The sequence below is a fragment of the Choloepus didactylus genome, chromosome 17, assembly GCF_015220235.1.
Source record: "Choloepus didactylus isolate mChoDid1 chromosome 17, mChoDid1.pri, whole genome shotgun sequence".
In the NCBI taxonomy this organism is placed as follows: Eukaryota; Metazoa; Chordata; class Mammalia; order Pilosa; family Megalonychidae; genus Choloepus; species Choloepus didactylus.
The window spans coordinates 38,237,604-38,249,894 of NC_051323.1; the positions used below are offsets into that span (position 1 = coordinate 38,237,604).

At 34.1% G+C, this 12,291-nt stretch overlaps 1 protein-coding gene across 4 annotated transcripts in view; it reads left to right on the forward strand.

Moving 5' to 3' along the window:
* PSME4 (proteasome activator subunit 4) overlaps window positions 1-12,291 on the forward strand; it is a 123,266-nt gene that overhangs the window by 56,871 nt on the left and 54,104 nt on the right. For all 4 annotated transcript variants that reach the window (XR_005212299.1, XM_037806422.1, XM_037806423.1 and 1 more), the window contains exons 20-21: window positions 4,830-4,925; window positions 11,598-11,653. Coding sequence is in view for 3 of the 4 variants with exons in the window: in XM_037806422.1 (XP_037662350.1) it covers window positions 4,830-4,925; window positions 11,598-11,653 (152 nt within the window). In the remaining variant the exon portion in view is untranslated. The remainder of the gene's footprint in view (window positions 1-4,829; window positions 4,926-11,597; window positions 11,654-12,291) is intronic.

Genomic DNA, 12,291 nt, shown 5'->3' on the forward strand with positions numbered 1-12,291 from the left:
ATTGGTGTACCAAGCTTGCGTGTGTAGTTGGTGTTGCCTGCCCTATGTATGGGGCGTGTTTCTGGGCAGTCAGGGAGGGGGGGGTGGCTCTAACAATCAAATCTCCCTGGTGATCCTAGAGTTTTAAAGCTGCTGCAATAGTCTAATCCTTCAGTTCAGTCCTGCCACAGTTTGTCTATGCCACTGACCCACAAGTCCTTGGTATTGGTGTATGGCTCCTGAGACTTGCAAGTGGGCCCCTCTTCCAGGCCGTGCACCCCGGGTCCTCTGTTGAGGGATGACTGTGCTATGTCACAGATGAGTGCCGTCCCCCCTGGGCAGTTCTGGGCTGCTGGGTTGTGTAGGGAGGCTCCCAGTCTGCTGAAATGATGGCTGAATGGGGCTTTGTTAATTCACACTGCTCTACCTTCCCAACTCTGGGACAATCAGCTGAGGTTGCAGGGAAGGCTAATGTCCACGCCCAGTTTTGTGGTGTGTGCCTGTTATCTGAAGCACTTCCGTCACACTGGGTTGTCTGGGGCAGTTCTGGGCTATGGGGCTGGCGATGGGCAGGAGTGTTTCCTGTCCACCAGGATGATGGCTGTGAGCAGACACCCCCCTTTTCTTGGGAAGTTGTGGTGTTTAGTGAATTTTCTCAGCCAGTGGATTATTGCGTTTTGTCTCAGAGCTCTCCTAGTTCTGCTCTTGACTTGACCTGCCGAAATTGCAAGTCTTTGAAGCTTTCTGTATTGGGCTTCTTAGAGTAATTGTTTTAGAAAAAGAAAAAAGGATTAAAAAAAAAAGGGCCCTCCTCAGAGATCTAATGGGTTATTGAAATGCTAAGAGACAAAGCAACCAGGGCCTTTAAGGAAAGGTCCATAGGGCAGAGAGATCAGCTTTTCTTCGGGATTTACATATGCGCCTCAGGGCCTGAGCTCGGGCCTGAGCTCTGCCCTTCCCCTTTCTATGTTCACCAGAACTCCAAAAATCCTCCGCTTTTATTTTGGAGTTTTTCGTGTTGTTTTTTTTCTATGCCTGTCTCCTCTCTGCTGGGCTGGCTGCTCTCAGATTCTCTGGTGTCTGGTCTCCGTCTATCTGTGGTTGGAGTTTGGATCAGCAGAATGAGTTTCCGATAAGGGCTGCCACTGCAGTTCTCCCTTCTCCTTCCCGTAGCTGACAGCCCCTCCTCCCACGGGACTGAGCCTGGCAGGGAGGGGCGCGGGTCCCCTGGCTGCAAAAACTTACAGATTTTGCTGATCTCAGCAGTTCCACGTTTTCATGAGTGTTGTATGAAGTATGCCCAAAGTCAGATTGCTCTGTGGTGTCCAGTCCACGCAGTTCCTGGCTTTCTACCTACTTTCCTGGAGGAGTAACTAAAACATACAGCTCACCAGTCTGCCATCTTGCCCCGCCTCCCTGGTAATAACTTTTAAAATCAGGAAGTGAGTGTCCTCCAACTTCATCCTTCTTTTTCAAGATGTTTTTGCCAATTTGGGGGCCTTTACCTTCCATACGAATTTCATGATTTGCTTTTCCATTTCTGCAAGGAAGGCTAACATTTTAGCAATTTTTAGTATCCCAATTCAGGAACACAGAATGTAGTTCCTTTTATTTAGGTCTATTTTAATTTCACTAAGCAATGTTTTGTAGTTTTCCTTATAAAATCCTTTATATCCTCGGTTGAGTAATTCCTAGATATTATTTTAGTTATTGTAGATGTAATATTTTTCTTGATTTCCTTTTCAGATTGTTCATTACTGGTGCATAGAAAAACCACTGATTTTGGGTTGCTCTTGTACCCTGCCACTTTGCTGAGTTTGTTCATTAATTCTAGTAGCTTTGTAGTGGATTTTTCAGGATTTTTCTATAATTAGGATCATGTCATCTGCAAATAGGGAAATTTTAACTTACTCATTTTCTGTTTGGATGCCTTTTATTTATTCATTTTGCCTAATTGGTCTGGTCAGAACTTCCAGTACAATATTGAGTAGCAGTGGTGAAAGTGGACATCCTGATCTTAGGGGAAAGCGTTCAGTTTTTCATTGTTAAGTATAGTGTTAGCTGTGTGTTTATCATAAATGCCCTTGATTGTGTTGTAGAAGTTTCCTTCTGTACCTAGTAATCTGAGTGTTTTTATCAACAAGGGTTGCTAGATTACTTCCTAAAGACCTTCTGTCTAGATGTTCTGTCAATATTGAAAGTGGTCATTGAAGTTTCCTATTAATGTAGACCATCTATTGCTCCCTTCAAATATCTCAATATTGCTTCATATATCTGTGTTCTGTTGTTAGTTGCATATACGTGTTATGTATATTTGTAATTGTTATGGCTCATTGAATTGACTCTTTTATGACTAGATAGTACCTTTCTGTGTTCCTTGTAACTGTTTTTAACTTGCAGTCTGTTTTATTTTATGTTAGTACAGCCACATACCTCTCTTGGTTACTATTTGGTTGGAACTTTTCTGCCATCCTTTCACTTTTGACCTACTTGTATATTTGTATTTGAGTCTTTTGTAAACAGCATGTAATTGGGTCATGCTTTTTATCCATTCTGCTAATTTCTGACTTTTGATTGGAGAGTTTAAACTGTCTACAATTTAAAGTAACTACTGATATTGGAGAATTTCTGTCTTCTTCTTCTTTGATTTTTGTTTTGTTTTTTGTTTTTTGTTTTTTTTTGTCTCTAAATTCTTCCATTAGCTGCCTATTTTTGTACTTAGTTGATCTTTAGTAGCAAATTCTTTAGAATCTTTTCTCGTTTCCTTTTTGTGCAAATATTTTTCAATATTTGCTTTGTGGTAACCATGGGGCTTAAATTTAACCTCCTAAATCTAATCTGTAACATGCTTGTTTAATTTGATACTACCTTAACTTCAATAGCATAGACAAACTATGTTCCTGTATTCTGCATCCCCCCACGGTTATGTTGTTCTTGTCACGAGTTATGTGTTTATACATAATGTGTCCCAAGTCATAGATTTATCATTACATTTTATGTATTTGCATTTTCGATGCTATAAAAAGTAAATAGAGAAATTGCAAACCAAAAATGCAATAGTACTGTGTTTATAATTACCCCTGTAGTTACCTTTACCAGTAATCTTTATTTCTTTATGCCACTTGAATCTGTTGTCTAATGATTATGAACCCATCCAGCTTTTGTTTGTCTGGGAATGTCCTAATCTCTCCCTCATTTTCCAAAGATAGATTTTGCTAGATATAAAATTCTTGGTTGGCTGTTATTTTTTTTCCTAGCAATTTAAAATATTTTGTCCCATTGCCTTCTTGCCTCAGTGGTTTCTGATAAGAAATCGACATTTAGTCTTTTTGAGGCTCCCTTAATGCAGCTGTCAGAGTTCTCTGTTTTTCTTTGGCATTTGACAGTTTGATTATAATGTGTTTGGACATGGATCTCTTTGAGTTTATCCTGTTTGGAGTTCATTGGGTTTCTTGTGTGTGTGTATTCATTTCTGTCATTAAATTTGGAAGCTTTTCTGCCATTAAAGTTTTCCTCCTGTATGTCCAAAGTCTATTCTTTGGACCAGATGGTTTCTGGTGATGGTTTCTGATTTTTATCTTATTCTTTTGTATGGGCCATCATTTCCTGTTACTTTGTATGCAATCTTTTGTTGCATACTATGCATGTTAATATTAATATGTTGACTCTGGAATGTAGTTCCTGAGGAGTCTGTTCCTTAAGGTTATACCCACCTAGTGATATAACAAGAGATTTCTTTGAATGCCAGGAGCTAACAAAACAAACAAAACAAATCCCAAAGAACACCTTTCACTGTCTTTGCAGTTTGGCATTGTGTTGGCTGGTGTTCTCTTTCAGAGCTTAATCCTCCTACCATTGAACCTGAAAACAACCAGAGGCGAATTTTGCAGGGTCTTCTCTGATCTTGTCTGATCCTGTGGCTTGTCCTGGACATCTGGTGGCCTTAGGAATTACCTCATTTTCAGGAATCTAAATGCCCCCTCTTCTTTCTCTGAAATTGTCTTTCCCCTGGTCTGGGTGCTTTATTATATGTCTTAAAGACAGATATCATTTGCTCCAGGCTGCAATGTTGTTTTGTTTGGCAGTTTTGTTTTGTTTTTTTTTTTCCTTCCTTAACATTGCTTTAGTTGTCAGCAAGCTGCTCTGCAAGAGCTCTGAGAAAGAGTGTTCTGCCAGTTTCGGCTAGAAGATTCTGTGGGAGAAAGGAACCCTGGAACATCACACTCTACTGTCTTGGTCAGCTGGAAGTTCTCCCATTCTGTTCTTAGAAATAGCTATGTGGGACTATTAAACATTAACAGTTTGTCTTTGGAAGTTCCTAAAATAGTAGTAATAAAATTACTATGTGCCAAACACCATAAACTTTTAAGTAATAAACAGATTCAGTAGAAATGGACTTGGAAGACGAAGTCTGATTGACCTACATTGACTATATAGTACTCTGACCTGCTCTTCTGGATAATAAGTCTTTAGCTAGGTCTTTTCTTAGAAGATGGAATAAGCTAGATGGCCATCAATAGCATTGTTTTCCCTTTTTGTTTGTAGTACTGATCTTTGGCAAAGAGGCTGTTAAATTCAGAATTGCTTCATAAATGGCCATGAATTGTTGTAATTTGTGATTAATTATTTAGATTTTGTTAAAATTTAAGCAGGTTCAGTATTACAAATAAATCTGTCCAATTATTTTGTACTATTAATTGGGTAAACTGAAGATGTTTGCCATTTCTTTGCCTTAGTTTTCCATATCTGCACTTGATAAAAGTTTTTATACCTCCCTCTAGATTTCAGAAGGTTTATTAAATAGGGATCAGGTGTTTGTAAAATATGAAAATACCTTTTATCTTTTCTAGAGATGATGTTCTACAGAGTCTGACAGTAGTGCACAACTGTTTAATTGGTTCAGGAAACCTTTTACCTCCATTGAAAGGAGAGCCAGTTACTCACTTGTAAGTAAAATTAGTTTCTTTACATATTTTGCTGTTTTCCCTTTTCATGTATACTTTAAGTCTTAGTCACTTAACAATGCAATGGTTTTATTATTGCCACTCTTTTGTATCATCTTGACCTTTTTGTTTGTCACTGTTAAGCCAAAAATACCTGAGACACAATTTAGGCTTATAAACCTCTTAAAGGCTTAATTCAGATTTTCATACGGTATTAGGATGAAATAACTTAAATGCCAATCAATTTAAAAATATCACTTAGAGACATTAAATTCTTCTGTTAATTTACTGAGTTAATACAAATATTCTTTAATATTTATTTTAAAATATTAAGATTCTGAGATTAATATTCAGAGAGTATTCTGGAGTTATAAAGAAAGAAAAACACTTTTTACTTTTGTGTACAATCATTTCGATTTAGGATTTTGTAGCAAAAAGAAACTGGGATGTTTTTTCATAAAAAATCATTCAATGTTGATGGTTTTTGAGCTTTTCATATTTTTAACGAGTTTTAAGATTTTTGATACTTTTCAGATGTAATTGTTTTGAATGATTATCTCAATTTTATCATTTTTACTGTTGTCTTTTAAGCTGAAAAATTGAGTTTAAATGAAATCAGCAGAATGTCATGGCTTTCTATCTCAATCAGTGAATTGACAGATACTAGCTTCACAATATCATCTTAGGTCATTATCTTTCCAACATCAACATCTCATTGCTATGCAAGTTAATGAAAATCACAAAAAAATATGTAAGTAAATCTTCAGAGAGCAAAAAGGGAGGAATTATTTAATGATTCTTGCAACAAAAATCTTAAGAAATTTCAAGGAGTGGTTTAAAAATGTAGCTCACTTGTCTTTCCCACATTTTCCATAGTCATTTTTTTGTTATACTTTTCTAGAATTCCCACTTATTTTACTTTGAAAACTATTTCTAGGCATTGAACTTGAGGTTCTTTATTAGGTTTAAGAGCGGTAAATAGGGTTATTTCAGCTTAAGTTTGCCTGTAATTTGTTGGATTCCTTTTAAAGAAATTTTGTCTTTCATCACTTTTGCAATTTAAGAGCAATTTAACCAGAATCCATTGGTTTTAAGAGAAACTGAATTTAAACATTTTAAAAATAAAAGACTTACAGAAGTTGAGTTTCTCAGTCATCTTGATTAACAGTGTATTATACAATAAGAACCCTTCTGTGGCATGCTAAAAAGCTATTTCTGGGTAACAAATTTAGTATGTCAGTGAATTGAGTTCTCCTTGAAGATATTGACACTGAGAATTGTGGTTATTTAATCTAAGAGTTGAGGAGCAAAAGGATGTATCTTCCATGTATTTTCAGTATTGAATGATCATTAGGATGCATTGCTGCATTGTCAACTTAAGGAAGTTGAGTTTTCTCTTAAGAGTTTATATCAGCAGGTAGCCGTATTTATGCCATGCATGCTGTAATAGTGAATTGAAAAAAGTCTTCATCCTTGAATTAAGTGTGCATCAGGTCAAAAGCTCCACATATATAGTTATTATAAAGCCAATTAGATTTTTATATAATGGAATGTGTTTTCAGTAAAAATGTTATGAAAATTTTATGAATGCTATAGAATATAAATAGACTGAGCCTACATGACAAGCTATAAAATTGTTATAAGTATCCTTTATAGGCTTTTTCTCAGAGAAGTTGAGAAAGGAAGAGAATTTCAGACTGTGAAAAGACTCCCTTTGGCTTTTAAATAATTCTTAACTGAATCCTTTAAAACCAGTTCCTAACTGGTTGGTAGCACCTTCAAATGAAATTTTAATTTATTTTGGAAAAGTGTGCAGTTTTACATTTATTTTCTGTTTATAACATTTTGGCTTTTTTTTGTAGGTAATAGATAAGTTGTTATTAAAGTATCATAAAATAAAGTTAGCTCTTTAAATTTCTAAATGCTGTATCTAATTGAGGTCAATAATTGTTAAAATCTTCTAAATATAAATTGATTTGAAAAATAATTTCAATTTATTGTTCTGTTGTTTTGTGATATAAAAAATGTGAACCTGCTCACCTGTTTTTAGGATGATCCAGAAAAGTATATATGCTCTCTATGTGCTTTTCACACTGCTAGATGCCTAAAGAATTCTGTCTTCTAATAATGAACAGTTTGGCCCTGGTATTGTGGGACATTATGCATTTTCTGAAATACCAGACCAGTTTTTGGAAGCACATAGCAATTCTAGGAAATCTTTAAATTTAAATTTATATTTTTCTGATATATGAACCTGAGTTAGGTAGAATATTCTAGTTGCTATAATTTTTTTGTCTGATTGTTCAGTATTAAGTTTGCCTTGTGCATGTGTTAGTTGTCTTTGTATTTGGGAAAATGGCTTTGATCAAAAACTGGAGACTTAGTTTATTTCTCAGTTTTCCTGTAAGAAAATCTAACTTAGCTCCTTATAAAGTTTATGGGATGGTCTTAAAATCTTATTGTTCAGGGAAATGGCTCCTGAAGGTGAAAACCAAAAAGTAAAAAGCTCAGATAAGTTGATTGTCCTACCTAAGTATAAAAGTGAATCTTATACATAATGATATTTACATTGTTGGCCTTAATATATGTAGGATTACTGAGATGGATATCTTGTATATAAATTTTACTGTTTCAAAGGATGAGTAAGGTAAGGCCCCTGAGGGTAATTAGGGTAAATATTTTTTAGTTAAGTAAAAATTAAAATGATTTGAATTTTTAAGTTTTGGCAGGTACCACAGGTTGCTGAATTAATCTTATAGAATGAGTTAAAATGTAACCTCTCTACTTTTCTCTTGGAAGTTCCAGTCAATGGTATAAGAGAAATATCGGTGATATAGGTTATCCTCATAGTTCTGCCTTTACAGATGTGGAAATTGAATCATATCTTTCCAGTATCACACAGGAGTTTTGGACACTTGCCTTTAATACTGAAATTGCCATTAGTTCCTCCTTTTGCAACCCACTTCCTGTAATCGCTTAGGTCTAACCAGCTATTACAGAATGCAAAAAATTAACATAAAAAAACAGGGTTACTCAAAGTAGAGGAGTTATTTTTCTTCTCGAGTATTTCTTTACTTTGTGCCCTCTTTTCTCTGATAGATCTGGTAAATCATTCTTAATTAAATCATTCTTTAGGATCTCAGCTCAGCTTTTACTAGGTTTTTACTAAAAAAAAAAAAAATAATCATACTTAAGGTCTAAGAGTGAGACCATTTCATTGATATGTAAAAGGATGTGTTGCTATGCAATGAGGGGCAGGGCTAGCTAACCTCTCTTGGCACCTCCAGGAAACTACCCAGCTCTGCTGGGGGAGCTGCACACAGAAAAGGAAACAGTTACTACTCCACGGTGAGTAACCCTGTTTTCTCCTTATTTCACCTAACGCCTTTTTTCATTGATGTTTAAAAGCTTGCGTGTCATACCTGGAAACGCTCAGAGTTCATTTTAAATCTAGCAGTATGTAAGATTTCTCTGTACTTCCTTACTCAGTAAGAGCCATCTTTTCATTTGTGTTTATAGCTAATATTGATGCCTAGGATTGAATTGGATGATAGAACACAGAAATAGGCCAGTTGTCTCTTGTGAAAGGCTTTTAACCCTGAAGGAAGGAAACACCTTATTCTTGGCTTGGTTTTATGCCTTTTATGTGCGCTTCTATTTGAGAAGGAAGGGATTATTTACAAGAGTTGTATGTTCTTTCACTATACACGAAGAATTTTGTCTTTATTGCTTGCAGTTGTTTCATGACAATTCACCTAGCCTTCTTTGCATATTTGATTTGTATTGTTTATTTTGTTTTTATGTTTAGTCACGTCGCCTCTTTTCACCATCTTTTCTTTTCTACCAGTGATTATTCTTATCGTTCTAACTCAATTCTAATGAAATTTGCCATCTTGTGGTGCAAATACCATAGTTCTGGAAAATTTTCTAACTCTTATTTTAGTGGCACAAATATGTAATGTTTTGTTATAAATTAGGTGGCTTCATAGTATGTAGATTTTATGAAGCTCATTTTACTTTATTCTTATTGTATAGATGGAATTGTTTATAATATGTTGCTTAAGAATTATTTTTCAGTTTTATTTGGCTCCTGAGGTCAAATGATATTACTATTTGTAGAATGGAGCAGTGAATGAATAGAATGAATTTCACTTAGGGGTGAGGGGAGGGGAAGGAGTGGTATTTGATTTAAATTACAGATACAGTTAACAGCTCTTAAAAAAGCGTAGAACTCTTAAGTGTTGACAGCATTTTAAGTCTATTCAGCTAAGATTATGTACGTAACTAATAATTCCAAAAGCAGCCCCCCCCCCCCCATAGCAGTTTTAAATATGAGTGTGCAACCTGGGCACATATAGATCTGTAGTGTGGCCACAAAGAGATATGATCATTAAGCCTTACTTGGATAATGGGTATAGATTTCTTTTGGAAAACCATTCTTCTAAAGATTAGAAGGTATATTTAGTATAAATATTTATTGTAAAACATGTCAATTCAATAGGGGTTTAATTAATTTGTTGTAAATGAGATCAAATTAAAGCTGAAAAGGAACTTGTGGTGGGTAAGAAGAAATGCATTAAAGCTGACATGTATATTGAACCAGATACCCTCTATACATATTTGAGATACAGAAAATAAATGTTTTACTTCAGCTATTAAAAATAGAGTAAAAGCTAAGCCAATTTTATTTAAATATATTAATATTTAAAAATCCTTGGTTAATTTTTAAAAAAATAGTTGTAATAGCGAGAATTTTCTTGAAATTTACTGATAAGCAATTCAAAGTGGCACTTGGATTTAAAAATTAGCTCAGGACTCTTCTGAGGCTTGTTTTCAAATGCGATCACAGTGAGATTAGAGTTATTAGAGCCCAGAAATGCAAATAACAAAAACATTTCATGTCCCCAACCGATAGTCTTTTTGTTCGACAGTTGTGTTTTTTGGATATAGCAAAAAATGTGAAGAATAATTTACTACAGAGGTTTTTTTTCTATTTGTAGGAGCAATGTTGTGATCATTAAAATTCATATTTGAAACTATTTCAAAATAAGATGTAATAATTCATACTTGATTCAATATTATATGGAACTAGATATGTATTGGGTAATGTACTGTTGTATTTCTGCATTAGAAAACTAATGTCCATAGCAGTAGCCAGGAGAAATGTACTCTAATGTGACAGCTCATGATAAGCACTTCCTCATGTGGGGGTGAAGTGGGGGAAAGGGCTTGTTAATGTTTGAGCATGAGCTTTTTCTTTTTGGTGTGAAATATAATTTTAGTAGAGATATTGGACTCCTCTTGAATCCATTGTATAAAGGAATCTGATCTTATTTTTACTAATTGAATCTAGATATATTTATATATATTTTTCAATCATACACAATTGTACAGAATAGTCCTGTAAAGTTCCTTGTTTGCAAGCTGTTTTTGAAGATTGAAGCTGTATGTTACGAAAGCCAAGTCTTTAAGAGGAATTGGAAGTGAATTTGAGAGTCTCTGAAAAAGCAAATTAGCATTTTATACTATAAAATATTAATGAACTTTGAAGTAAATTTGTAAGAAAGAAGTCATTCTTTGTTTATACTCTGTAGGCTTGGTGTTGAAACTTGAAAAGATATTGTTTTCATAGGCATTGGGATATGGCGAGAAACATAGTTAAATAATTGGCAATTTAGTAATCATGTTATTACCTTTTATTTAGATAAATCTCAAATCCTTAACTGTCAAATATTAAAGCAAAGATAACCCATTTAATTCAGGTATTTTTCTGTATACAATATAAATGGGAGTATGTCTATTTAAAAAGTGTTTTCTTCATTTTAAGAGCTGTGCAGTTAATGAATGATGAATAATCAAATTTCCATTTATTACTAATTAATCCTGTATTTTTACATGCTTATTACCCCATGTTTTCTTGGCTTTTGTGCCTTTGTTGCTTCTTTTACAAGGTATCATCATTTTGTTTTTAAAAAGTTACTAAATTGGAATCTCATACTTTGAAATAAAATGTTGAAAATCGAAGTATACTTTCACTGAAGTAAAAGTGGTTTAACCATTTAATGAGCTTAACTAGCTGGGTCAGGTTCTGATAACATAATTTGTGGAAGTTCCTTAATTAGGAAATGCAATGTTTTTACCTTTCTTCAAAACAATATCTTTAGAGGAGTGGCATTACTGCAGGTGTTAGGAGAGAGCGCTTTTGCTGGTTTTAAAAGGATGGGTAATGATCATCTAAAAAGTCTGTCTGTTTAATATATTTCCTTAAAATTTGACTGTGAGTTTTCAGTGTCTAGTTTTAGTTATCATTATTATACTCTTATAAAACTGATTCCTTTATATAAATGTGTAAATGCTTATCATTAGATTTAAGTTTGTACATCTGAAAATTGAGTAGCAATATTGTGTACCTTTTGGAGGTGCATTTTTTTCTCCTAAAGTCATTGAAATTAAATGAACATTTTCTTTACTGAAGATGAATAATATTGTTCTTATTGAAACAGGATTAATCTTCAGAAAGATAGAGTTAAAAATTAGTTTTGAAGATGGGAAATCTGTGATTGTTCAAAGAGCATCATCTTTCTTTAGATTTAAACATTCCAGCAATGAGCCTTTTCCCTATAATCCTTCTTACTGGTATTATTAATAAATGCAAGTGCTCTTTTTTTTATACAGGGTACCAAGTATGGTGTCCTTGGAAGAGACAAAGTTGTATACCGGACTTGAATATGGTAAGTGAATCTAATCTGAGTAAATCTTATGTGGAATAATTCTTGTCAGTTTTTCTACAAAGGTTAAAATGGAGGAGTTTTGTAGTTATTTTCTTAGTCTCTTTTATTGATACGTAAAATGAATGTTAATTACACAATACTTGTATTTGCTTTTTTCTGAATAAACCAGAAAATTATTATAAAAAGAATAGCTTATAGATAGAAATTGGGTCAGTAAATAAATACTTGAATGCTTTCTATGTGCAGGGGCAGGCTTTCATATACTGTAATGTTCATTTATGCTCAGAATTCCTTGAGGACTGATGAATGGGAATGTTATAACCGTTCTATAGTCTAACTGTTTTTGTATCATAATGAGTTAAATTTTATAATAATATTTATGGTAAACATTTTGTTGTTAATTAATGTTATGACTCTAGCATTAATAAAAATTTAGCATACTTTCTTATTGCTGGATTCGCACTGGATTGCTGGATTAATACATTAATTACCAGGGTGTAATTTTTGTTTGATTTGAGTCACCCATAACTAATTAGAGAATGCCGTGCATTTTTGGTCTCTAATGATTAGTTGTTTGAAATATTAGAAAATATGGTTTATCTCTCCCTCTCTTCCTTGCCTGTGGGACTCCCCCCCAT